General features: G+C 37.2%; 6 protein-coding genes and 1 non-coding gene across 11 annotated transcripts; 3 read left to right on the top strand and 4 right to left on the bottom strand.

Annotated features, from left to right (window-relative positions):
- The first annotated feature begins 316 nt into the window (after nt 1–316).
- On the top strand, nt 317–1269 carry LOC656456 (xanthine dehydrogenase-like protein). The gene is made up of 4 exons (XM_962986.4): nt 317–610; nt 660–883; nt 935–1105; nt 1153–1269. Exons 1-4 carry the CDS (start codon nt 334–336, stop codon nt 1201–1203), a joined length of 723 nt encoding a protein of 240 aa, XP_968079.1. The 5' UTR covers nt 317–333; the 3' UTR covers nt 1204–1269.
- Nucleotides 925–4908, bottom strand: LOC103314191 (uncharacterized). Of its 2 annotated transcripts, XM_008199421.3 has the most exons (3): nt 1909–4908; nt 1668–1859; nt 1259–1576 (listed from the first exon to the last, which is right to left on the bottom strand). In XM_008199421.3, exons 1-3 carry the CDS (start codon nt 4721–4723, stop codon nt 1488–1490), a joined length of 3096 nt encoding a protein of 1031 aa, XP_008197643.1. In that variant the 5' UTR covers nt 4724–4908; the 3' UTR covers nt 1259–1487. The 2 variants fall into 2 exon arrangements, with proteins under 2 accessions (XP_008197642.1, XP_008197643.1); XM_008199420.3 differs by having other exon boundaries at nt 925–1859.
- A 253-nt stretch (nt 4909–5161) lies between these two features.
- l(3)87Df (lethal (3) 87Df) lies at nt 5162–5947 on the bottom strand. The gene is made up of 2 exons (XM_962830.4): nt 5623–5947; nt 5162–5538 (listed from the first exon to the last, which is right to left on the bottom strand). The coding sequence occupies exons 1-2, from the start codon at nt 5674–5676 to the stop codon at nt 5224–5226; spliced, it is 369 nt and encodes a 122-aa protein (XP_967923.1). The 5' UTR covers nt 5677–5947; the 3' UTR covers nt 5162–5223.
- A 75-nt stretch (nt 5948–6022) lies between these two features.
- Nucleotides 6023–10875, top strand: Vha55 (Vacuolar H[+]-ATPase 55kD subunit). Its single transcript, XM_962751.5, has 5 exons — nt 6023–6163; nt 6464–6751; nt 6803–7308; nt 9651–9989; nt 10039–10875. The coding sequence occupies exons 1-5, from the start codon at nt 6073–6075 to the stop codon at nt 10303–10305; spliced, it is 1491 nt and encodes a 496-aa protein (XP_967844.1). The 5' UTR covers nt 6023–6072; the 3' UTR covers nt 10306–10875.
- Nucleotides 10876–10908: 33 nt separating this feature from the next.
- Nucleotides 10909–22305, top strand: mino (minotaur). 4 transcript variants are annotated; one of them, XM_008199419.3, is made up of 8 exons: nt 10909–11060; nt 15305–15473; nt 15530–15640; nt 15903–16468; nt 18687–19110; nt 19162–19318; nt 21123–21935; nt 21981–22305. In XM_008199419.3, exons 2-8 carry the CDS (start codon nt 15315–15317, stop codon nt 22157–22159), a joined length of 2409 nt encoding a protein of 802 aa, XP_008197641.1. In that variant the 5' UTR covers nt 10909–11060; nt 15305–15314; the 3' UTR covers nt 22160–22305. The 4 variants fall into 4 exon arrangements, with proteins under 4 accessions (XP_008197641.1, XP_008197640.1, XP_967684.1 ...); XM_008199418.3 differs by lacking the exon at nt 10909–11060 and adding an exon at nt 11744–11982; XM_962591.5 differs by lacking the exon at nt 10909–11060 and adding an exon at nt 15040–15257.
- On the bottom strand, nt 11234–11608 carry LOC103314189 (uncharacterized). The gene is made up of 2 exons (XR_010333266.1): nt 11502–11608; nt 11234–11448 (listed from the first exon to the last, which is right to left on the bottom strand). It is a non-coding gene; the product is annotated as an uncharacterized LOC103314189 (transcript).
- Nucleotides 22155–23251, bottom strand: LOC655957 (uroporphyrinogen-III synthase). The gene is made up of 3 exons (XM_962512.4): nt 22767–23251; nt 22453–22718; nt 22155–22408 (listed from the first exon to the last, which is right to left on the bottom strand). The coding sequence occupies exons 1-3, from the start codon at nt 23140–23142 to the stop codon at nt 22298–22300; spliced, it is 753 nt and encodes a 250-aa protein (XP_967605.1). The 5' UTR covers nt 23143–23251; the 3' UTR covers nt 22155–22297.
- Nucleotides 23252–27441: the final 4190 nt, after the last annotated feature.

The following is a 27441-nucleotide window of genomic DNA, read 5'->3' as shown; positions in this document are numbered from 1 at the left end:
TGTGGCATAGCCACGTTCCTCAGATCCGGGGGCACTTAGAGAATCTAAATAGTGTTCCATTCACTCGGAGAATTACTTATAATATGGTCTTGGCTCTCTAAATCCACAACACAATGGTTGTTTTCGAACTAGAACACGATACTTCACTCAAATTTCCGTTTTCCAGTTTTGGAAACCCGAAATACCAATCGATATTTTTTTTCGGGCCAAAATAATTCGTTCAATTTGTATGAGACATGGATTTGTCAAGTTTCGATGTAAAATCCTTCTTTGAAAAGTTGTTTTTGTTCAAAAACTACCAGTTCCGGCTTAGACCAGAACGGGATAGCTGTCATGGAAGCGTGCAAAGTGATCAAGGAGAGACTAAGACCGTTCAAGGAAGCCAATCCCAAGGGAACTTGGGAGCAGTGGGTCCGCAAGGCTTACTTCTCCCGAGTTAGTTTAAGTGCGACCGGTTTTTACAAAACCCCAGATATTGGCTACAATTGGGAGACGGGGGAAGGCAACATGTTCAATTATTTCACGTACGGGGTGGCGTGTTGTGAGGTCGAGATTGACACTCTGACCGGGGACCACGAAGTCCGAAGAATTGACATTGTCATGGATTTGGGTAAGTTACACAATTTTGGACTTGAACCAAACTCAAAAATGGAAATCAGGTGAGAGTCTCAACCCGGCCATTGATATTGGACAAATCGAGGGGGCTTTCATGCAAGGGTACGGCCTGTTCGTGCTTGAGGAACTAGTCTATTCGCCCACGGGAACTAACTACACACGGGGGCCTGGTACTTATAAGTTGCCCGGGTTTGGGGACATTCCGGGCGAGTTTAACGTCTCTCTATTGAAGGGAGTGTCGAACCCCAGGGCTGTTTTCTCGTCAAAGGTTGGTTTAGGTAAAAATCAAAGTGAAATAAGTGCTAAAAATGGGTTTTAGGCCGTTGGTGAACCTCCCCTATTTTTGGGTAGTTCAGTCCTGTACGCTATTAAAGACGCCATAAAGGCCGCAAGGAGGGAAAATGGTTACGAACCAACCAAATTCAGGTTAGACTCACCTGCCACTGCTGCAAGGATACGTATGGCCTGTCAGGACAACATTACTTCAAAGGTAACGATTTTAATTTGATTGGTCAAAAAATATCAACTGTGTTCCAGTTCAAGGATCCCGAACCCGGAAGTTTCAAACCGTGGAACGTCTACGTTTAAGTGATATTTATCTAGTTTTAGTCTTATTTTTATGGTTTTTACTGTGAATAAAGAGTTTTGTACGTTTGTGACAGAAATTTATTTATCGTCAGACACGCAATTAAGGCAGGACAAGAAATTCAGACAAAATTTGGTCTTCTTTTTTGGCGTTTTAACGCGAGACACTTCTAAAGCATCAATTTCCTCGCTATTCTCCTCCTTGGCGATTGAATAATCAGACTCAATATTGACACAGTCCAGTTTTTGGAACACTAGAGTCAACTTTTTCTCTACATTCTTTATTTCTAACTCTTCTTCCGTCTTTTCTTCTTCTTCCTCTTCACTGAGAGTCTCGACGAAACCGTCTTCTTCAGCCTTTTCCTCCTTCGTCTCGCTGAAATTGAGCTTTTCAAGTAACTCTTCTTCGGACAGTTTAATCTGAACCGATTTTTGGCAACATTCGAACGATGTTTGCAACGACTTACTTTCGATGGAACGTATTTCAAGCCCACCGCTTGAGCTTTTCGACTCAATTTGCACTTCGACACAGAACGTCGTTTCGAGCGGCGGCTCAAAAAGCGCCTTTATCGACGGTCTTTGGAAAAAAGTGCGCGAAAGTTGGCGCGACTTGATTGTGGCATAGCCACTTTCCTCAGACCCGGGGGCACTTAGAGAATCTAAACAGTTTCCATTAACTGGGAAAATTACCCACATGGCCACACTTACCCATAATGTGGTCTTGACTCCCCAAATCCACATCCTGGTGGTTGTTTATCGGACACGACAATTCACTCAAACTGCCGGTCTCCCGCTTCGGAAACTCGGAATACCAATCGGTGATTTGTTTCTCTGGCAGAGACAAATCGTCCGAACTTATATCAGTCGTGGATTTGTCCAGTTTCAGTGTAAAATCCTTCTTTAAAAAGTTGTCGTTTTCGTTCAAAATCTCGTCGAAAGGCAACTCTAGCACCTCTTTAATTTTATCATCGAAGGAAGGATGTGGTAGCTCATCATAAAAATCCGCCCTCATGTCGGGAACGTCTTCAATACTTATAACTTCAGTTTTCGTTTCGGCAACTCCCGGAACGGACATCTCCGACTGGAACTTCTGGTTGCTCACACTCAGATACCTAACTTCCATGACTTGGGGTGGAATCGCCGGCGATTTCTTCTTGTTAATAACACTTTTCCGGAGAGAATCCGAGTAAAGCTTGCTTCGTTGCCAGCGACTTAGCTTCTCCTCGTCCTTGAAGCTTTTGGTCCCGAAAAACGTCCCGGTTTTTGAGGACTCCATCGATTTGTCGCCACACGTGCTATTGCTGGCCGAGGTCCGCGCCAAAGTGTTGTATTTCTTTTTCGGCGTGGTTATTTTACCCCGTTTTCGGATTTTGGTGTCGGACTTGGAACTAAACGAGCCCTTACACGAGTGTTTGCTGCTTCGGCTCCAGGTACTGGAAGCGTTCGATTTTAGAAGCTTGGCACTCGACGGTTTGCGGTGAGTGCGAAGGGGGCTCTTGCTGGGAGTTCGGCGGGATTTGAGCCCCGATTTTTTACTTTGCTTGGACATCATTGAGGACCTGGAGTCCCCTCTGTGCTTATTTCTGAGAGAATGGTCGTGGTACTCATTTTCACTCGTCTTTTTTTCCTTATTTCGCTCAACGGCGATATTGTCCACTTGGTGATCACGCGATGGCGATCTTGAAAGCCTTGTCTTTTCGACAACTTCCACCTCTTCGTCGCCTTGAGTGTACGATTTTTCTCTTGTCATTTCGGCCATCCTGCAAATGTTGCTCAAAACTGGTATTTTCGACTTTCTGGATTTTCGGATTTTCTTATCAGCCTCTTTGTGGGTTTTTTGTGGTTGTGGGTCAATAACAATTGCAGAAATGTGGGTTTCAACCTTGAATTTTGATCGCTTGTTGCGCCGATTCCTCGAGGAATCCTCAATTGAGTGTTCAGACGTCCCTTGGTACATTTTGTGACTGTCGCTGTAAGCGTGATTGGTACCACTCGAAGTTAGGTCACAATCCCGGTCAAGATTTTTATGATACTTGTAATATCGCTTGAAAGCTTTGTGTTTTTTCTTCTTTTCGAGAAAAGTATTCTCACGGACAACCCACGGCGATATATCAACAACCGGGAAAGTCCTTCCGACTAAACAAGTCTGGTGACGCAGAGGATTAGTCCGCGAAATATTTTCCTTTTTCTCTGGTATTATCTTTTTTCTGGTATCTGAAGACTCTCCTCGATCGGTGCTTGGGCCACGACTTTGGCTTGTTTCCCTGGGTTTAGGTCTCAAACTCATGCTATTTTCCCGACTTCTAATCTTACTCTTCTTTTTCTCCAGTTTGGGAATCGTTTCAGTTACATTTTTGCGTATCTTTGTTTCTTGATCTTGATTGATTTTGTGCTTTTTCTTCGAGCTTACAACACTGCTCACTTGACTTTCGGTGGCAACGCTTGGTGTAATCGACTTATGTGCGTCTTTCCTTGATTTTTGCTTCGTTTTGTCGCTCCCTTGACTCCCACTTTCGTTAGTTTGGGTCTTCAGGTCGTCGAAAATTAAGTCGCATTCTTTGGAGGTGTGTTTACGTTTCGGTTTCGAGCTTATTGTGCTGCTCTCGAAACTATCAGTCGTGTGGAATCTCTCTTTCGCCTTTTGGAGAATTTTGAGTTCTTCGAACACCAAACTCCCGTTATCTTTAATTTTTGGTTTTCGGCCGTCCTCCGACTTGTGTTTATCTCGGTGTTTTTTAGCCTCACGCGTGTAGACAACATCGACCGGGTCCTCCTTGTGCTTCTTCTCGTGCAGTTTGCTGATTTTTTCGTTTTTTTTTGGACCATCGGCCCCGGTCTTGTACGGCGTGAAGAGCATGTTGGTGTTGTCTTCAGCGTAGCGATTGACCTTCCGTGGCTTGTCTTTGGAAAAATCGGACTCATCGTGTTTCTCGAACAGAAAAAATTTCTTCAAAAAATTCGACGTGGTGGACGTCTTCTTCGGCAGTTCTTTCGCATCGTTGTTAGCAATCAGTTTAACAATCTCTTTCTTAGTCAACCACTGGTAGTCGTTGTCCTTGTTGTGTTTCTGAGGTGAGATCAGTTTCGCAATATCAATGTCCCGCTTCAGACTCCTCCGTTTTTCAGCCTCAGGGTCGTAGTCATGATTTTTGTGGTGTCTCCGCGCTTCGGTCGAAATTTCCGGTGATTTCTCGCGGTGTTTGGTCGCTTTTTTGCGGTGCTTTTTGATGTCTTCCGGTGATATGAAAAAAATTTCAGTCTCGCTCGCGAAAGCGTCCCTTCTGTGTCTCCTCACAGAGTCGGGAGAGTTTTTCCTGCGATGTTTGTCCTCGTCCGGTGGCTGTCGCCTGAGAGTGTGCTTCGGGCTGGTGTCAGTATCGTTGGCACTTTTAATTTTCCGTTTATACGAAGCCCCAGTTTCCTTCTTGTACAAGTACTTAACCAATTTGTCATTAACTCTGCTTGCTTCTTCATCTAAAGTTTTTGAAGCGAAAAATCCAAACTTTTGAAGTTGCTTCTGCATAATAACGCATCGTAATCTGAAGCTTCACTTCGCCTCGATGGACTTTATGATGAGTTACGATGAGTTAGGTGATGTGGAAAGCTCCAACTTCCATTACATAATTTTAAGCGGTCGCCAAAGTTCAGTCACGACAAAAATTTGAAAACTCATTACTGTCAGGAATTGTATTTTTTTTGTTTAGCTACAGTCATAAACCTACTTGAATTTAGTTATAAATAATACGAGTGCAAAAACACAAGCTTTAAGTTCGAGGGCTGTGGTTAAGCAACGAGCGTATGCGAGTACCATACCTTGACACCCGGGGTGTTCGTATGAGTGTTATTCATTTTTTGTTGTAACATTTTAAAATACGTTGCTATCGGAAGCGTGTTTTAAAATAGTGTTTATAATTTAGGATTCAGATATTAAAAAGAGGCTTAAAATCAATAAAACACAAAAAACGTATAAAACAATTTATTGGGGCTAGATTTATTACACTAATTGGGATTTAAGCTAATGTTTCAAGTAACTTTCGGTTTTTCGCTCTCCTCCAGTTCTTTCTCCACTTCAGTACCCTCATAAATAGCCTGTCTCCGTAGCAATTCTTGCATTTGGAGCATTTGAAACTTCATCTGTGAATATTTGTACCGGCACTGGATCCAGTATATTAACGTAACACCGGAAAAGCTGTACACCGCGAAATTGCACGCACCCAAAGGGTGGCTCCTGAACATGAAATGGGCTAAACCCATCCCAAGTCCTCCGTAAATCCCATACAGGATGCTGTTCCGAAAACAAGGAATTTTTGAAACGTCGCGCCCAAAAATCATCAAACTCTAAAACAAGAGATAGCGCCACATTACAAACGTCAAATCGATTGCATTGAAAGTTGGGTTTACGGTTTTTGTAAACTTACGTACCTTGTTTACAGGCTCAGGTATTTCCTCCCTGTTTTCTGTACCTTCGTTCGACATTCTGCCTGTCTAGAGGCCTAAATAGTTGCTTAGAATTGTTAGAATTAATCACGTTACTGACGGCGTTTTTAGGTTAAGGTCCTTCATGTCTTAGTAAGGCTGTGGCCGGATAGAGGCCGCTCTTAATTTTGGGGAAAAGCACCAATTTTGTGCCAGACCTGTGTTATTATCCGCCGTTTTGTTCGCAATTCGTGAACCTTGTCGTATTTGGGTGTTGGAGATTTTGGAAATTGGCAAATTGTGCGTGGAACTTTCGATTTTCGTTTGTAGATTCCTGCAAGTTGGGGCGGCACCTTTCGGTGGGTACGCATAATTCGCCGTCACGTGACGACACGTGAATCCAATACTTGTGCAGTTGCTGATTTTGGTTGGGCTGTGGAAGACGTGTTGTGAAAGATGTCTTATCAAAATAGTATATCCTCAAAACAGGCCGCTCGGGAGCACGTTTTGGCGGTTTCCCGTGATTTCGTGTCTCAACCAAGACTCAGTAAGTGTTTTTTTTGGCTTAATTTGCGCGAAATCGGCCCAAAAACCGTGAAAATTGGGTGGGTTCGAGTTGTAATGGACGACACAAAACGGGTCATATGACCAAAAATTTTCGCAATCTTTCCTTGATTTCGCTGAAGATGTTGTTAAGACAAACACGGGGGATCTAAATTTACTAGGCGGTGGACCCGCGCGTCTATTTTAGGCCGATTTGGGGCGAAATCAGCTGTTTGGGTTGTCATGTGACCGAATCTCATGACAGCCACTCCTCTCAGGCCTAATTTTGCCAATTTTATTATAGCTTATAAAACTGTAACTGGTGTAAATGGACCGTTGGTTATTTTGGACGACGTCAAGTTCCCCAAATTCAACGAAATCGTCCAGCTCAAGCTGTCCGATGGGAGCATACGTTCGGGGCAAGTGCTGGAAGTCAGCGGCTCCAAAGCCGTCGTCCAGGTCTTCGAGGGCACGTCGGGGATCGACGCCAAACACACCGTGTGCGAGTTCACTGGCGACATCCTGAGGACGCCCGTGTCCGAGGACATGCTGGGGCGCGTCTTCAACGGCTCGGGGAAGCCCATAGACAAAGGTAACGAAACGGCCTCCCAGCGCCCCATAACCACGTATTTCCCCACTTAAGGTCCCCCAATCCTCGCCGAGGACTTCCTGGACATCCAGGGGCAGCCCATCAACCCCTGGTCGCGTATCTACCCTGAAGAAATGATCCAGACCGGTATTTCTGCCATTGATGTTATGAACTCGATCGCTCGAGGGCAGAAAATCCCGATTTTCTCTGCCGCCGGTCTGCCGCACAACGAAATCGCCGCCCAAATTTGTAGGCAAGCTGGTCTTGTTAAAGTGCCCGGGAAGTCCGTACTGGATGACCATGAAGATAATTTCGCTATTGTTTTCGCCGCTATGGGTGTTAATATGGAAACTGCCCGATTTTTCAAACAAGATTTCGAAGAGAACGGCTCTATGGAGAATGTATGTTTGTTCTTGAACTTGGCCAATGATCCAACCATTGAGAGAATTATTACGCCACGGTTGGCCCTCACAGCCGCCGAATTTATGGCCTACCAATGCGAGAAACACGTACTTGTGATCTTGACCGACATGTCTTCGTACGCTGAGGCCTTGCGTGAGGTAATTTTTAATTTTTTCTTGTCAGTATAAAAAAATCGTTCTACTAATAAAATTGGCCGCAAAATGATTAAATTTCACCGCATTATGGTGGTTGACAGCTGAGAAATTTTCTAATTGAACTTAGATTTTTGCCTGGCTGTAATTCCTTTGAGGACTAAAAGTACTCGGGAAATAAATAATAGCCAAGTGGGTATTTGATAAGTTTTATTACAAACGGCAACGAAATGTCATTAAAAAATTACGTTATTAACAACAAGAAGACTAATTTAATAGATATAAAATATTCGTTGCTAAATCTTCGAAACCATTCGGATTTTTCCGTGAAAATGAACTGCTACTGTTTGTTCATTTACTTTGTAAAATTTGTAAAAAGACAATCAAAAGCCTAACTTTTGGAACAATTTATGCTTAAATGTATCAGCAGTTGTTAATCTCAGTTGCAGTTTTGTAGAATCACCGAAGTATTTCATGATTTCTTTCAGTGGAAAAATTCTAATCTCACATTTACAATTTTTTTGAGCCCAACATGTGTTCGCTATGCGCTATGATCCAATACTTATAGTCTTTGATTACGCAATTGTTTTATTAAGACTTTGTAATAAAAAATAAAATCTTTTTTACGCTTTAAAATTTCAACAAAACTCACGAAAAACCGCACAACCAAAGACAACTAATCTCTCTAATGTAAGAGATTAACAGTATACAAGCAGAATTGCTAAATAATTTATTAAATGCGAAATTACGAATATTTCTTAGGTTTTATCGTTTGAGGTCATATTAATTGGTGTTTAGACTAACTTTATGAACTTTTAAATCTAGGACTCCTTACTATTTTTTTAAATTTTTTTTGCCCCATAAGTTTTTTCGTAGAAAGCCAACTTGATTTTTTTAATGGAGACATGGGTGATTAATTTTTGCATTTTTTTATTTTATAGCATTCAATTCAAAGAAAATTAAGCTTTTTAAAGTTCAAAAAAATATTAGTAAACAAGTTTATTTTGAGTTATAAATTTCCTTTAAATTTTCGGATTCTAGCTGAAACCGTTTTAACTACTTTTCTATAATTATTGGAAATTAGGAATATGTTTAAACTGTACTTAAATTATTAACTGGCTTTTTAACTGTCTTTCTTACGATCTCACACTGTGAGAAAGGTCAAATTAAAAAGCAACTTTGTTTTAAATGATTGTGCTAATAAATTTTTTTTAAATGGTTAATAGTTAATATTTTTTCTTAAAGCTGCTTTCTAACAAATTTTCAGATGTTTGTGTGAGTTCAGTACACAATTTTGCTGAAAAGAAAATTAATTTATGAGTTGTGAAAGATTTTAGTGTTTGAGAGAGTTAATGGTAAGATCTTAGATGTCTTATAACATATTTTTTTTTTGGTATAAATTGATTTAGAAATATTATCTGGGATAATGTTTCTTCTTTTTAAAGATACAAAACCACCCTTTCAGAAATTCAAATAGTAAGAGAGATCGAATGGAAAACTCTAGGGTGTTTTTCTCAATTTTATCCGATTCCTTTTATAGAATATTACCTAGATTGTTGTGAAAGGAAATAAAGGTTGTTATAAAAAAAACAATTTAATTTAACGAGTGTATTGTTCAAAATGTCCACCCCCCAACTTCCATACATACAATGGTACAATCGATTTTCAAAACTTTGTCTTACATTTCGCAACATTTTTAGTGTAATCAAACGCCTCTTTGATAATTGAATCTTTGTTCTGTATTATGATTCATTTTAAGCATTTAATGACAATAATTTACGGAATCAAGAAGAAACTATGTAAAAGACTCGGTAAAAAAGATTTCTGCCTCAACTTCTTGTTACTTTAATACGTAAAAACAGTAGTGCATTTAAGATAATACCAAAAAACTTTAGACTTTAGAGGATCTCAATTTGAACGTAAAGTTTTTTCAAAATTGACAAAATAAGACGAAATTTTTTAAAAAAACTCAGATTTATTTTGATTATTCTACATACTATGTCATCTAAAAGTGCCAAACATTCAAAACTAAAAACACGTTTTTATTGAAAAGTGTTACCTTTACAGCAAAGAAAATACAAGCAAATTTTACTTTTATCTTTCCATCCTTTGCCGAAATCCTGAAGATAAATGAATTAAATAAAATACATAAAATAAAATAAAATACAGATAAATAAAATGCATTTTTTATCTGTAAGGTCTGTAAGTAACCTCCAGAAATCCAGGGTTTTTACTAAAGTAATTCTGATGACTTTAATTTCACGAAAATTGTACTATTTAGTTATTAGACTTGTTTGAATTCAGTTGCATATGCGTCATCGTTCGCTTTTTTTTCTGCAAAATCACAGGTATCCGCTGCCCGTGAAGAGGTGCCCGGCCGTCGTGGTTTCCCCGGTTACATGTACACCGATTTGGCCACGATTTACGAGCGCGCCGGTCGTGTCGAGGGCAGAAACGGCTCAATCACCCAAATTCCTATCCTTACTATGCCTAACGACGATATCACCCATCCTATTCCCGACTTGACTGGTTACATTACCGAAGGACAAATCTACGTCGACCGTCAGTTGCACAACAGACAGATCTATCCGCCAATCAACGTGCTGCCCTCCTTGTCGCGTCTGATGAAATCTGCCATCGGCGAAGGAATGACCAGGAAGGACCACTCCGACGTTTCCAATCAATTGGTAAGGGGTTTCGAAGGTGTTGTCGATTTTTTCTGACTTGTTCCTCCAGTATGCTTGCTACGCCATCGGTAAGGACGTGCAAGCCATGAAGGCCGTCGTGGGTGAAGAGGCCCTCACGCCTGACGATCTCCTGTATTTGGAGTTCTTGTCCAAGTTCGAGAAGAATTTCATCACGCAGGGAAGTTACGAGAACCGCACCGTTTTCGAGTCGTTGGACATTGGCTGGCAATTGCTCCGCATTTTCCCGAAGGAGATGTTGAAGCGTATTCCTGCAGCCACCTTGGCCGAGTTTTACCCAAGGGACTCACGCCATTAGTTTTTGTTACGATCCTGATAGGTTTGTTTTAAAAATCCACTTATTTTTAGCCATTTCTTTGGGCCATTATGGTGCAATTTTGTAAATACCAAAAAACGTATCGTACTTCATTTTTCCTTCATTTGTTGTATATTGTAAATTGAAATTATTACTCCTTAACAATAATTTTAAACAGTAGTACAAGACAATATGTAAAGTACCACGATAGGCATTGATATTACCCTTGTTAAATATGAAGCACATTTTCTTTGCTAAGAAATCAAAGTGGAAGCGCGACATTCCATTACTATAATTCTTGTTATAAATGTTGTATAAAGCAATACACCAACCAGCTTTCAGTATTTTTATTTTTAGTTGTACATTACGCGGTGAATGGAAATTGCTAGCATTCGACAACTCTTTCGGTGTTAATATCTATAAGTAAACAACCTTATGTCTAGACTAGTGTAAAAAATGTGAATAAATGTATGATGTTACAGTTTTAGATTTTGTCATATTCTATGCCTTGTTTTATTAGAATGAAGTCACGTGTTTTATGTAAAATATTGTTGAATAAATGCTGTACAAATAGACTGTCTTTGACTGCACCCCAGTAGCTCCAAACCGGGACCGGTAGTTCAAATGTCGCAGGCGGAGTAGGCGGAGCCAAATTTTAATTTTGAGTTGGTGTTATTATTTTTAGCACAGATTTTGGTTATTGTGAATTAAATAGTGGAAAATTTCAAGCCAAACTCAATTAGCACAAATTAATCGTGGTAAGTTAATTATCTGTTTACACATTTGCGCAATTTGAACCTCAATTTATACCATAACCTCATTTGTTCAATTCGACAAGTTGGCGGCTTCCAAAGGGGCCCAAGCCATGTTTTTGGCTTTCTAGAACGTAAATAGCGCAGTTTGCATTTGTTGTTTTACATGTTTCAGGATATTCATGTTTTTTGCATTTTATTCAAAAATAGCCTTATGTTTATTTATAAATTGAAAATCGAATTGTATTTTAATCGTGCATCGATTATTGTTTATGTAATCTGGTGCCACCGCCCGATATTCGCCCGTCACATGACGTGTCCAGCGGTGCACCTTTCACGCAAGTTGGGCCACTTTTCTCGAAAAGCGTCGCTGCAACATATGCCGGCCCCGCATCTGCTTTGTGTTTGAATTGGGAGTTAATTGAGTAATTTATGAATTTAGCTGACCATTATCTAGCTCCCGGAGCGACCTTGTTTTCCAATTACGTACCGAGTGTAACTCTTCGAATTTTTTCTTGCGGATCACGCCACTCAAAATGACACGCAGTTCATTGGACAGGTCCGGAATAAAAACAATACGGGCAAAAACAGCACCGGGGAAGGGGCAACTGCTGGTACGCCTCTGTTTTAAAAACGGTACATTGAGCCGCGCTCCCCCAAGCATTCAGCGACTACCGGTGAAAGAAACAGAATTTCATTGTCGATTAGTACGTGCGTAAGAGAGCTTTACCCCCGAGTAAGAATGGGCTATATGTCTCGATTGTGCTAAATATATTCACTAAAGTAACGTCGGCTCGGTGCGTGGTCGGATTTTTAATTGTCGGATGTGATTTTGCGGTGGTGCCATGGAGGGGGTTATCGAGTGCGTCATTCTGATGGGGTTCATGTACTGGGCCTTCCCCAGCTTTTTTTCAGAGGGGTTCTCCAGGTAAAATTTGTAACAAGTTGTGAAAGTATGCAAATTTTTGTGCCAGTAATAACAGTTAAGAATTTAGTCCGTTCACCTCCTTACTGTTTCGCAACTCTTTTCTTCAATGCGCGAGGAAATTGTAAATAGCGAAGGCGGGCTGGTAATTAAATCAATCAAAATCGGTTTTTTCCCGCAACTGTTAAAGTTCATCATTGTTGTAGCTTCATTTTGCAATTGACCCATTTGTTTATGATTATTAGTGGAGCCTTTCTTTGTCAAATGCTATGTTGAAATGTACTCACTGTTTGCTTATCTCTGGCATTGATTTACGACGAGTTGACTCTATTTTTATAACACGATAATAAATTCAAAAATTATTTTAACCTTACACGGGCGAATTTAACCACCGAGAAAAGTTCGGTACAAATTACACCTTGCAATAAAATCATTTGTATGCGAACACTGTTGGCAAATTTTTGCTCAATGTTTCGTTCGAAGGCGAAAGCCTTGCCCCGGAAAATTAGGAATATTTAGATTTTCAAGAGTTTTCCTTGGATTCAAGTGGAAAGTAATGAATTTCGAGGTGCAAGTCGAGTACCATTATCAGACAGAAGCATAAACAATCCTCGATTAGCCAAACAAAGAAAAACTTTAATAACTAGTAGGTAATTGACCGTTTTGTGGTGTTTACCAACACTACAATTTTGTTTGATTTTTGTTATTAACCCTGAACTTATTTCTCGCTTAATGACACGTCTTCTCCTATTTCGTAATGCAATTGTTAACGGTTGTCGAAGCCATGTAGTGGAAACAGTTTTGTGTTTGCTATAAAAATTGTCAAACGTTTCCGCAGTGGAATAATTGAAGCAAAATGTTTAGAGTTATCGGTCCTTTAACTATTAATACTATTGATATTGTTTGGATTCCACAGTTAGCGTCAAGAAGACGAAATTAACATAATTACCCACTTAATTACTGTACTTTGTAGTGTTGTTAATACATTTGATAAAAATTAATCTTGCGGAAGTTAAACTTTGATGCCAGTCATTTGTGTCGTCTTTTAGTACTTCTCCATGGATTTCCTGCGTCTTGCGTGTTCGAAATAATTTATTTTTGATTTGAACTCTTGGAAGAAAGGTTGCCTTAATTTGTTTGGCTGTTGTAATCACTGCCATGTAACGTGGTTATTACACACTTCTTTAGTTTTATCGTTTGTTTATTTATTCATACAGTTATACTATAAATATTCATTCGCATGTTGTATTTTTGTTTTTAGGTGCAAAATGATTATTATCATCTGGTAAAACGAGAAGTGTTTTTTTGTATTGTTTATTTTTACGATCGTTACAAAATTTAATTAACTTCTATTTACTTACTTGTTGCTAGTTTTCTCACAATAACATTCTATGTAAAAAACGCATTCCAATTAAGACTGGTATAAGTATCAAAGGATGAGGTTAAAGTTTAAGTTCGATGGTGGGGACCATAAAACAATTGAAGAATTAAAGTCTAAAAAACACGTCTTGTTTTTGTAATTAAAACAGTTTTTCAATATTGAAAATCGAATGACGGAAGTTAAAGTGTATTGTTTTTATTGGCTTAACTAAGACAGTTACCTAGATAGTGACAACATCTAAAAATATAAATAATTTTCTGATCGAATTGATAAAATTTTATCATCGTGGTACGAAATGACTTTTTGCAGATTCTAATCGCTTCAAGTTTCTAAATACGGCCCTGATTATTGTATTTAAATAAATCACTCATTCATGATAAGTGTGACAAGGTTAGTCAAGTTCAACAGTTTTACTTTTGTTTCTTCAAACGCGAAGAGTCATTCCCTATAATTTCATTACGAGACTTCTTGACTTTGCCCCTAGCATGTTTCATCTCAGCATAAAAATAAAATTTTATCTCAATATTTGTATTTTTTTATTGTACCTACTCCACAGCCAACTTAATTGGTTTGTTTTTCTAATATCAAAATTGCAAATTCGGTAGTAAAACATGTCTACATTTTGTGATTTTATTTTGTAATTTTGGTTTTTAACGAACATATTGAATTTTTAGCGGCCGTTAATCATATTGGACCGATAGCGATAAGGATACCAGCTGTTGGAAAATTTATGTTGGGGCATAATGATAAAAATAATGATGCACATCTAGAATAAGAATCTTGTAAACACGTTTTGCTTGTTGTACTTCAAGGAATGAAATAAAAGCATACAATTTTCCCATTTTTTCAAATTCTTATAGTTTTTCCGCACGAACACGAGTGCGTCAAAATAAAATTAAGTAGACGCTTTAAATGTATAGTTCGTTACAATAAATTCAAATTTGGACGGTGATTATGATACTAATGGTTTCATATAATACTCTGGTATGTTTTTTAATTTATTAAAACAATAGAAACCCAAGTTGCATATTTATCCGCAATTAATTAAACAATTTCCGCATTTATTAATTGCTAACTTTCCCTAATCAGTAATCAGTAATCACACTCAGGGTATCAAATTGTTACATTGTTTGTCTTCTCCCTTCCTTGATGGCTACTGTTACACATGACTGGCAAAACTTTATCGCGATATTTCGCTATTATGTTACGTTTATTGTAATGCATTGTAATTACATAAAGTAGCATTTCTAATAACTCGTTTATTGACCAATAAATCGGGCAACAGACTGGCAATTATTGTTTGTTTATTTTTATTATGGATGGCACGTTGCGATTTTAGAGAAAGTAAAGCGATTTTTCCATGGAATATAAATGATACACAAATGTTTCAATCATTTTGCAAAATCTTCTGGCGTTCACGTGATTTTTGACCTATAACCGTACAAAGTTTTCGTTTACTCATCGACAAAGAGTGTAATTTAAGGACATCAGTGTTATTTTCTAAAAACAATAAAGATGTGCGTAATGTGCGTTGAGGTAGGCGCGACCTGGGATCAGATAAGCCGATCAAAATTTAACCGATTAGGGTTTTGAAACGGTGGGGATTATCTGTCAGTAAATATTTTTTTCTTTTTATGTCCTATCGGTATTTTAATCGGTCTGAAGTAATTTATATTTGATTAAAGCAATAAAATCGTCAGTGTGTCGATCGAAGTCGTGGTGACCTGACGCGTTCAAAAATGCTTCTCCCTGTCCTGTTCAGTCTCATCGCGTATTTAAATATTTTCGTTATTTTTCTGTTCGTCGTGAAGAGGATGGATCTGTTTAATTTATTCTACGGGTCGTTGCAGTTGACCATTGTTTTGTTTTTCGTCTATTTTATCTTGCTGCTGAAATGGTGATAACAATTGTTATGTAATTCTTTTCTTTAATTTTTTTCCTCAGGGTGAACAAAATGGTGGACATTGTGACCAATCGAATCTTCGATAGCTTTAGTCGTTTCTCGCCCAAAGAAAACCACCAGACTGAATCTCTCACAACCATTTCACACCTGAAACGGTTTTCCAAAGGTAACGAACTCCGGAGGAGGAATTTTCTTAAGGATGATCTTAAGGTTTGTTGCCTTGGCAAAAAATTTCCTGAATTGAAATTAATTTGATTTGGTTGCAGGAGCGCGACAGCCACCTTTACGACATTAAGGAGAATGTCGCAGAAGTCGAGCTGCCGCCCAGCCGGCCCTTGATGGGCCTGAGCTGCGATTACTGCACCAGTGCCAGCAGGGTGAGTTTTCTCGAGCGCTTTGGTGCGAAATTCGCGCCGAAAGCGCTCGTTCCGATGGGTTTATTTTTAGTTTAGTTGTGTCAGGAATGGAGTGGCGTGGTTTCGACGCTCGGGTAATAATAAATAAATTTACGTAATTTTGTTATTTTTTGGTTAATCTCGCGTCGTCCTTGTTATCTTGACACGACCAAATTAATTGCAAAATAGTTCAATTGGCTAAATTGGAACGTGGGCGAACTTATCAACTCGCTTATTTTTTCAGGAATCGTTGGTCAATAAGACAACCGAAAAGTTCGCGTTGAACAACATTTTGGACCATACGCCCTCGCTGGACAAGAATGGGTTCCTGCAACGGACTTTCTCCCACTTGAACCAGGTGTATCAGCTGAGGAAATTTGACTACCCACAAGTGGCTGAAATCGTCCTGAAGGACGACCGGCTGAAAAAGGCCATCGAGAAGACGGCGTTGCAGCAGTACCAAGATTCCGAGCGGAACGATGATGAGTTTTACCAAGAACTGCTGAAAAATAATCATAAAAGAGCCAAGAAATTATTGTACGGGATGAGGTCCACACTTTCTGATTTTCTACTAAGATTTACGTCGTGGGTTTTGTACAAGTTGTTGCCGTGCTTTTTGAGCTGTGTGGTTGCACATCCTGGACAGATAAATATGCTGAAAGAGGCAGGAAAAACTAGTCTTCCCTTGATATTCCTTCCGCTGCATAGGTCACATTTAGATTATATTTTAATTTCTTTTATTTTGTTGAATAATAATGTACGGTCACCTCTCGTGGCAGCTGGCGATAATTTGAGGATACCGTTTTTTGGGTAAGTTCCTTCAGATAGAATTTAAGGTTGTTTCCCATAAAAGTTTGTAGAAATACAAATTAGTGGCTCATGCGTTCAATTTTTTTAATAATAATGGCTTTGATATTAAGTTGGAGGCATTGAATGTTTAAAAAATATATTGACAACACTGAATAAATTTTTCGGTTTATTTTTAACAAAGACTTCTCGCAAAAGTGGTGGTGCTGTTTGAAAACTCCCTAAAACCCAAAAAAAAGTTTTTTCGTGAAAAAAATTTTTTTAGTGCAATAAATGCCCTTAAACGCTTAAAAGAACAAATTTAAGACCCAATTAGACGTATTCCGATTATTTTTGTTGAAAACGCGAAGGAAAGAAATTAATAATCTTATATTTGACATAACTTTGCGAACTTTCGATTCCTGCTAGTGAAAAAAATATTCGTAAATGGTCCAGAAAGATAAATATAACCCTTTTAAATAAAGTGTCAGCTGATTTTTCAGCTTATTTTTGATGAAGATTCTATCGAAATAATAGCGATTCTGGTCAAAAATCATGCTAAACTACTCGAAGAAGACAAAAAATTAATAATTTAGCGATTCTTGTCAAATAAGTTTAATTTTCTAGCTATAAAGGCTTGAAAAAGGCAAAACTAAGACCATTTTATTCTATTTAGACGACTTTCCGAATTATTTTTGACGAAATTTTGCAAAGTAATGCGTTTTTGCCATTTCTAACTCAAGAAACACTCGAAAAAGGTAAAAGTCGAATTCGACTATTTTTAAATTTTGTGAAATATTTGCGTTTTTGGCTAAATAACGTACTGAAAGACAAAGGAAAGAATAATCTCTGTTTTTTAATTTGGTGGGTGTTCAGTCCAGTTAAGCGAAAAAATGTTCTTAAGCGCCTAAAACGACAAAAGTAACAGTATTTTAATCAAATTTAGTGAAAAAATATAATTTTTAAGCACTCCAAAACGACAAAAATAACACAATTTTAAATCAAATTTTTCGGTTTATTTTTGACGAAAGTTTATGGAAGTAATTGTGCTCGTGTTTAAACGTCCAAAACACTCGAAGAAGACAAAAATAGTTTCATTTTAAATTTAATTTAGTTACTTTTTTCGTCCGGTTTAGCGAAATTTTGTAAAAAAATTTTATTTCTAGAAATTTCTGCTTAAACACTCGAATTAAGGAGTAGAACGATTGGTGACACATTTTGCGAAATAATTATTGTGTTTCTGTTTAAATAACGTGCTAAAACGCTCAAAAAATATCATTTTTGACATAACTTAGTGGATTTTCAGCCCGGTTAGACGACACATGTTCTTAAACGCTCCAAAGAGACAAAATAGACAAAAATGAATTTTCGGTCTAGTTTTATGAAATTTCGCGAATTATTTCCATTTTTGGTTCAAAAAAATTAATAATAAAACGCTCCAGAAACGAAACGAATATTTTTGACAAAATTTAATACATTTTCAGTCCGATTTAGCAAGAAAACCCTTCTTAAGCACCCAAACAAATGCGTTTTTGGTGGAAAAATATACGAAAAAGGTAAAAATAATTAAATTGTTGATATAACTTGAGATATTTCGGTTCGGTTTAGCAGAAATTACGTAAAACACATGTTTCCAAGTCAAGAATCAAATCCTTGAAAACAAAATTAAGACCATTTTCGGCCTTATTAGGTGATTTTTCTGCTTATTTTTGCCCGAATTTCGCGAAATAAATGCCTTTATGTCTCAATAACGTACCGAAATACACGACAAAGCAATGAATCATTTCATTTTGGGTTTAATTTAGTATTTTATGGTCGGGTTTAGCGGAAAAACTTTCTTAAGTGTCCCAGTGGGGTGATTTTTCCATTTGATTTGACAAACTTCGCAAAATAATCGCGTTAATGTCAGTTAAACTCGGGAAATGGGCAAAAATAATAAGTATTATTTTCGACGTAATATGGTAATTATTTGTACAATTTAAAAAACAAGACCTTATCCAAAAACTTTTGACCTTATTTCGCTATCGTTTAGTACAAAAAAGTGCTTAATTCTCGAAAATTCCGTTATCAATATTGAACTAAAAAAATATAAATTAGGTAACATGGTCCTAAAACCCTCTCGAAAAATATTCTGAATACTTAATTTCAGTCACTTTGACCATACATTTATTGAACGCAATGAAATGGGCCCTAGTCTACGTCCCGTAAATTGTTTTATTTTTCTAATGTCATTATGGTTTAGGTCCCTCTTGCGCGGGCTGGGCGCCTTCTTCATAAAGCGCCGCATCGACCCGGTCATGGGCCGTAAAGACCACCTCTACAAGGCCGTCTTACACACATACATGAACGAATGTCTACGAGCCGGCCATAACATGGAATTTTTCCTCGAAGGCGGCCGTACAAGAACCGGCAAACCTTGTATGCCCAAGTACGGAATTCTTAGTGTAATTGTTGAAGCGTTCATGGATGGTACCATCGAGGATGCTTTATTAGTTCCAGTCAGTGTCAATTACGAGAAATTAGTCGATGGAAATTTCGTACGCGAACAATTAGGACAACCCAAAGAAATGGAAACATTCGGAGCTGCCATTAAGGGCATCTGGCACGTGCTAAACAGCGACTATGGCATGATGCGCATCGACTTTAACCAACCCTTCTCACTCAGGGTAAGTTAAGGTTGGTCAAAAATTGGGCTTTTAATACATTGCGATTGCTAGGAGTTGGTGAAGACGTTCAACGCCTCGAAGAAGTTACAAAACGGGTTCAAGAAAATGCTCAAATCGAATCCCTCGACCACCAGTCTGTATGGCACGGACGTGGTGTCAGACGAACACAAGAGTGTAGTCGAGAGTATTTCCAAACACATTATTTATGGTGAGTTTTTCACAAGTATTAAACTATTAAGGGAAAAAAATAAACGCTAAATATACTAATGGTCGGTTTTGAGAAGCGTCATTAAATTATTCTGCAATTAGATCACGGGACCAAATTGAACAGATTTGCTTGGTCCATTGGCGTTGTTTAACAACGAATTACATTTTGACAAAGCTTTCTAGTAACCGGCCTTTAAAGTCTAAGTGAAAATAATAATAATTGTTAGGTAAAAATAGTAACTTCTAGGTAAAAATCGTAACCGCTTGGTAAAAATTAATAATAATAATAAAACACTTCATAAAATGAATAGAAGAGAAAATACAGAACGAAAATAAATTAACATAACAGTGAAGTACAAAGTAAAAAACAACAACAATGTGAAAACAACAAATATTACAAAAGATTAATAATTTTTTAGGAAAAAAGGTATAGCTGCAACCTAACTCCGAATTTTGAATATAATTTTAGTAATTCGATTCGGTTTATATTAAATGTATTTTGCGATAAAAGAGTTTTTTGTTGTTATTGTGGATTTAAAATGGGAAAGGATAATCATTTAAATTAATTAAAGAAGTTTATTGGGTTTTAAAATTCACATACATTGGATTGTAGGCGATAACATAAAATACTGTTGACTGCTGACTACAACTGTTGAATAATTTTTAAAGTGTGTTTTTCTAATTTCTGGTAGTTTAGAAAATGGAAATTGGTAAGTAAATTAATTAGTAATATTTTTTATCTTCGTAACTTTTGCTGTTGGCACACTATAATTTAAAACACGATATGGGAAACTCGCATACGCTCGTTGCATAATGACAGCCCTCGAACTTTAAGCTTGTGTTTTCACTTTCGTATTATTAATAACTATTAACAATGAATGCCAAACAAGACACCAGAAACAAATTTTAAAAACTTTAAGTGATTATGTTAAAAAAACTAGACATGATAGACAAATGTGACATGTTTTTTAGTTATCACTGTTATCGGTAAGTAAGGAGAAAACAAAATCAGTACAAATTATCTCTTAGTAAAAGAAGAAAAAATGTAAACTAGTGTAATTAAAATCTGCCTGAATATTTTTTTAAGTTATTGTTACACAGAGTATTTTTTGTCCCATCCGTTATGTGTAAACAAATCACCAGTCGTTACACATTGCCTTGTTCTTCGATTTCGTGGTTTCAAAAGTTTCTACAAGTTCTACCTTTTACTTCAAAAATATTTGTTAGAATTAATTAGTTCCTTTTAAATTGCAGAATTTTATAATAATTGTTATTTTATTATGAAATAAAAATGTTAAGTCTTTTTTGTGTCCCGTCCGTTATCAATTTGCATTCTTTTTTCCTAGGTACTCGTCTTTTACATTTTACAAATGTGGTTCTAATTATGATTTGTACTAAGTTCTTATAAAAAAATCCATTTCTACTAATATTGTTCATAAAAACTGAAAACAAAATCTAAGAATTTGTGCAGTGTCCCTCCGTTAAATGAAATGGCTGTACTAAATATTATTTATTTTTAAGAAAAAAATATATCAATGCAAATCCTTTTGTCTATTAAGAAGGGCAACTACACTTATTATTTCCCCTTAATAAATACTCCATTAGCTTTATTCAATCTGTAACCTCTTTAAGAAAGAACTTCAAGTCAAAAATTGCAATTATTTTACCAAGCATTCACAATATTTTACTTCTTGGATTTTCTTGAGTGGAAATTAACTAAAACAAAGTTTAAATACAATATTTTACCTAGAAAATGCCTAGTATATATTTATTTATAATAAATTACTAATTGTAAAAATAAATAGATTGTGCCAGATCGACGTCAGTGATGTCCACAAACGCCTTAGCATTCCTCCTGTTGACCAAATTCCGCGAGGGCGCCACTATCGAACAACTAGTGGCAGCGCTAGATTCCCTCCGACATGAACTAGATGTCGCCAGAAAAGATTTGGGTTTCACCGGCGATTCAATTGATGTTGTCAACTATGCGATAGAATTACTAGGGCCAGGATTGGTCCGCAAGGAGAAAATCAACGGCGAAGACATAATTAAACCAATGGCAATCCTCCCGAACGTCATAGAACTGACTTATTACAGCAACACTTTAGTCACGCATTACGCACTCGAGTCGATCGTTGCAATCTCGCTGAATATGGTGGCCACCAAAGCGGGCACCGTGTCCCACTTGGAGTTAATCGAAACAGTACTCGATTTGTGCAACGTGCTGCAGTACGAGTTTATATTGTGCAAGCCTTGTCAGAATTTGGAGCACGTGGTGATCGGGTGTTTGGACGATTTGAACGTGAAGTACCGGATTTTCGTGGAGGAGGTGCGGGACGATGAGCAGGTGGCGAGGAGTAAGAAGATCGCGCAGGAGTTTGAGGACGAGGATTTGGACGAGGCTGCGACTGAAAAGCCGTACGTTTTGAGCAACGAAAAGGGGGCTGTGGAGAGGCTGAGGTTCATGCAGGGGTTGCTAATGCCGTTGGTGGAGACGTACGCAGTGTCTGCGTTTACGTTGGAGAAGTTGGTTGGGAGGTCTCTGCTTGAGAACGAACTGATTAGCGATATTTTAAGTGAGATTAAGCTGCAAATAGCGGAGGGGACGGTGAAATATGGTGGGTATTTTTGCGGTTGTGGGTGGTTCTGAGGGTTTTTTCCAGATGAGAGTGTGTCCGTGGACCCGATCAAGAACGCGCTGAAGCTGTACCAGAAGTGGGACGTTCTGGAGTGCCATACCGAGAATAAACTAAGACTTTATTATCTGAAGGAAAGCCAAGACAATTCCGACGCTGTCAAGACGCTGTATCAAAGGATCAACAAATTTAGACAATCTGTTTAGGTATACCAAAGTGTTGTTATTTATTGTGTCTAAAATGATAAGTTTTGTATTATAGGATTTATGTTAGTTTCTTGTGAGGTTTAGACTTGCTCATAACTTTTTATCAACTGTGATAATTATAAATGAAATAAATTTTTATCACGTGAGGGTTTTTATTACTTCCTCGGGGGTGGGGCTCTTGGCCACGGCATGCACTGTGAGGTTTAGGTCTTGCAGGGCTAATTCAGTCACAGGTCCTATGGCAATAATCTACAAAAAGAATTAAATAATTGGGGTGAAATATTGCAACATACCTTTACACCCCGGTCGGTAAGCAATTTACGCAAGTATTCGATACTACTGTGCAAGCCTGAGGGGCTAAAATATATCACAAATTCAGGAATATCTGTAAAATTGTTTGTGCACTCGGACAATTCTTGCGCAATATCTGGGTTCGGAAGGGTGTCATAGACAAGTACGCCCTCAATTTGCAGGTTTTCCCTCCCTAGTTCCAACTTGAGAGTATCAGTCTTTAAGTTTCCATGAGGGAAGAGAAAAGGTTTCGTAAATTGTGCCTTACCTACGAGCATTACATAAAAATGGTAAACAAAACCATTTTATTACATACTTTGAATGATAAGTTGTGCCAAGTTTTTGGCATTACCACTCTCCTTCCCCTGACACTCGACCCCCAACTTATCCAGAGCCTCTTTATACGTACTTTCGCCTACTGTATAGTTTGATTTGGGGCCCCACAACTCTTGTACCAGCCTTTTCTCCAAAGCCTGGCTTACTGCACTTACACAACGGGGACTAGACAACAAAATTCCACTGTATTTATCAGCGCTTAGCAATTTCTCTCGCAAAATAGCCGCATTTTTGTATTCAAAGACCAATGTTTTGACAGCCATAACCTTAAAATTCCTGGCTTGCAATAACTTCGTATATTTGTCGTCAGTCGTGTCAGACTTGAGCAAAAGCACTGTATTTTTCAGCACAGTCATTGCAACACGTTTAATTAATAAGCAAATTGTTAAAACTCATCAAAAACTTTAACTCATAGTGTTTTTCATTTTATCAAATGTTTGCTATGAATGTTTGGGTTGGTGACGCTGTATTGCTTGTTTACAAAAAGTGATTTCAAATAAACTGTTTCTGAATCAGATTTGAAAGCAAGATTTTTGTTACACAGTAATTTGCAATACTGCAAACAGTGCGTTCAAATTATTACATTTTTTTTAATTCAAGGGACGTAACATTATTTCATTCGGTACCACTTTCACATATCACAATTAACATAAAAAAATCGAATACTGATAATATCTTATTACCTCTTTAGCCTAGTTTAATTAATTAATTAATTATTAAAAAGAATTGAAAAGTTAATGTTATGTAACCAATATATCACCTGTGCATAGGCAGTTGCCTACGTCAGTTTTTTATTATAATTTATTTAATGAGAATTGCTCTTAATTAATTTAAATTTTAAATAATTGTATAATAACTTTTGCTTTGTTTAAAGACTATAAAAAATTAATAATTATTATTAAAAAAAATTAATGGTATAGTATGTTAAAAAAACTTTTTTAAAGAAAAAAATTGATTAAAACATTACCAATACGTTTTGTATGGAAAAAAACCCAAGTCGTTTATTTAATTCGTTTGAATCAGTGCAATGGAAAAAGTCGATGTGATCGCCGCTCTCGCACCATTCCATCATTTTGATCAATTGCGATATTATCATAAAGCCATTTTTCAACTAGGACATTTAGAGTAATTTGTTTCTGGGTGCGTAATGGAGCGTTTAATGAGGAGCTCGCCGCCGACGGTGGCCAAGGGACCGGCAAATTGAATCGTTCCGAGCTTAGACACTACTTTTGAACCGACACAACTTCTTCTCCTTACAAACCCACATTTATAAAAATCTCTCTTCTTCCAAACACACATCTGATTTTTCCCGCAATGTAATAATAATTGTGAGGGCAAGGCGTTTTTTATTGGCGTTGTTGCGTGAAGGGTCGTAAATCGGGCCCGTCTTAGGTATCGTTTAAGCAAGCAGTGCGCTAAGGGCCGTAAGGTGTCGTTAAGACAAGGCCACTCGGTAACGTTTATCTGTTAAATGACCCAAAACAAGTAACAAAGTGGTCCTGTTCCTGTAGCAGCAGAGCAGCACACAGAGAGGCCGTTTTCATGCTCTTTGCACTCGCCCTTTTTTTATCGGGAAACAATCCAACCGGAAAATGAACACTCCTGTGGTGACAAAAGAACATTCCATCATTTCCGGAGAAATGGCCGCCATTAGAAATGCATAAACGGGGATTCCCAGGACATATTTTACACAACGGACGTTTTTAGGGTTATTGCCCCAAATGAACCGGAAAATTTGCACCAATCAATTTCGAAGGCGGAAGATGACGCCAGATATCCCGATCTAAACAACCTGCCCTCCAAAATCTGAAAACGTAGACACAAAGACCCAACCTGCGCATTTTCCTGCAAGCTCTGTTAATAATTTTACAAAGTGGAACATGCAGTTACAAATCTACTTACGCTTGCCTACCTATGAAAAACACCTTTTTTCGTTTGCTCTAAACCCTTTGTATAAATATACGATTTCAGACATTTTCCAACAATAGATTCGACATTTTTAAATAACCTGAAGACATTAAAATCACTGGGATCTACGTTTGAGCGGGGTGTTTAGTGCGTACTGTTAAGTTGGTAGTATTCCCGCGCTTGTAATCCTCCGCCGGTATTCCACCTGTCATGTTTTATGTTTTTTATGGTCCTGTCAAATCCTAATTCAAAACGTGTTGTGCTAAAGATTTAGGATTAATTTCGTTAAAGAACGTGTGTAAAGTGTTTCTAATCGTTTTTAGTTTGTGTTCTATTAATTATTTATTGTTGATAGTGCATTTGTTTTTGGCCATTTAAAGAAATTCACGAGACGAAGATTTTGAAGAATTTTTACAATTTTTCTCAGGTAAGTGCAAATATTCCTAGTTGATTATTAATAGGTGTTTAATCCTAAACATTGTGATTCATCAAAATGAAAAATGAAACGTCTTAAAGGAAAAACTAAAATTTGGTCCGGTACTACTTGACTCGCGGAGTGTTAGTAACTTGTTTTTCACTTAATTTTTAAGAATTTTACTGTTGAAAGTGTAATTATTATTTATCAGTAAAATTAAATTCGTAGTAATAATTAACAAATAAAGACTCCCTACAAGTCAACAAAGTGAACGATAAGTGACAAATTAAAAAAAAATGTTAGTTAAAAAAATATTACAAAAAGTTTATTTGGTGGTAAAAAGGTGATTTTTTATTCTTTGTTACTATAAAATCACTTAAAAATTAATTCTAATCGTACAGTAGGTACTCTCAAATATCCAAAGCAAGGTTTTGACTTGACATCTTTGTTCATATGAAAAATGATTTTCATTAAATAAGCAAAAATGGATGCAAAAGACTTATTCAGGTTCGAGACTTAGAAAAAAAAGGCACAAAGGTTATGAGGTCACAAAGTTTGCAGTAAAAAGTGGCCAAAAGTCAATGAGACTTTGTTTAATTCGATTTATATTTCTTTTATAATTTATTAAAAGAAAAAAGTGCAAAACAACTTCAGACTAAAGGTTTGTTAAAAAATATTAAACGCGAAAAAAACCACTTTTGAACTGTAGGTTGGTAATTTTTGACGTGCCTCAAAATGGTACGAAAAAAGTCGGTTTAATTATTTTTTTCATTATCATTATTTTTGCTGTAATAAAAAAATACATGAAAATAAATAAGAAATAAGAAATAAATATTGTTAATTTAATAGAAAATGCATGTACAATTTGAAATTTTGTATTTACACGAGTACTCGTATTTTTGTTTTCTTTTTCAAAAACACACTCACGGTTCCCTCAGATATTTATATGTTTATTTCACGTTTAAATTTATTAAGATTATTGTTTTTTCGTAGTTTACAGTTTCATAAATTTCATAAAAACTTTCTGTGTACAATGTTGCTTAAATAATGAAATTATTGCAATAATAATGCAGTATTTAGTTTAAATTCTCGGCCTCGGAAATGCGTCAATTGTGTTTCCTTTCTTTGTAAATTGGTGGCTGTCGGGATTTATATTTTCGGATTAGGATCTTGAAGATGTTATAATTTCGGTTTGGAGATTGATATCTTCCCGGCGTCGACCATTTACTGCATCTCAAGTAAGAGTAAGCCCTAATGGAATTTTTATCTATATTGAAATGAAAGAAGTAAGAAGCGCTCATGCAAAGAAGTTTTCCGCCAGATAAAAAGCCGTTAAATTTGCCGGTATTCATTCCTTTTGGCTGCGTATTATTGGCAGTGTTTTAAATTTGAACCTAATCCAACTTAAAATGCCATTTCATAGATCCGACTCCATCCGCCTTCCTGTAAGTGCTACACTTGCCGGATTTTACGTAAAAGAATTTTAAATTCTTAAGTAGCGATTTTCTGGCTCTTTCTATCGCCAAGTCGCCGCCAATCCCACCCTCTCTGTTTGAAAAACAGCAGATTTTTAATTCCCACAGTCTTCCACCAGCTACATATATATTTTCCTTCCCTTTATTCGCGCTCTTCAGCCGATCGGAAACCTCATATTCGGCCCTTTGATTGGTAATAGTTTTGCCGAGTTTTGGGTTAAATGTGGGGTCATATCGGAGTTTGTTCGATTAAATTTAAAAGGAGTAAAGCGGTTTTTTCCTCTTATTTGCGAGATAAAAAAGTATAATACAGTTTTAAAAAGTGTTAAGGACACGGAAAAATAAAAGGCTGCCGGAGGGGATCCGATAATAAGCTTTTAAAAAAGTTGGAGAGCGTCCTGATAGTGTTTTGTTGATCCCCAGGGCGGCTCGACGGCCGGAAAACGGAAGTGGAGCATGTCCGTTCTTCCCGATCCGATTAGTGAGTTAATTAAGTGCTCTTACCTAATTGAGACGCCGATTTATTAATTACCTATTATAATTATATTCGCTCGCTACGACGAAAACGGCGCAAAACTTTCTTTGTAAATACGCTTATTAAAGGATGCGACCACATCGCAGTCTTTATCAGAAAAAAATCTTCTGAAAGTGAAAAAACAAATTCTTAGCTCAAGTCTAGCCTTAAACAAAGTGTACTCATATGTTCCATCCATGTAATCCTTTAGCTCCCTTCAACGAAAATATTTAAGAAGGAAGTTGCAATCAACTATGTTTTTTATGTGTTTTTGAATCATTTCAGCAATTAAAAAAAATTTTTCTTTAGCTTTCTTTATACTTATAATCAGTCATTCTGCAGG

This window comes from Tribolium castaneum, chromosome 2 (assembly GCF_031307605.1).
Source record: "Tribolium castaneum strain GA2 chromosome 2, icTriCast1.1, whole genome shotgun sequence".
Taxonomy (NCBI): domain Eukaryota; kingdom Metazoa; phylum Arthropoda; class Insecta; order Coleoptera; family Tenebrionidae; genus Tribolium; species Tribolium castaneum.
Note: the sequence above shows the minus strand (reverse complement) of the source record. Positions and strands in the feature narration are given on the sequence as shown.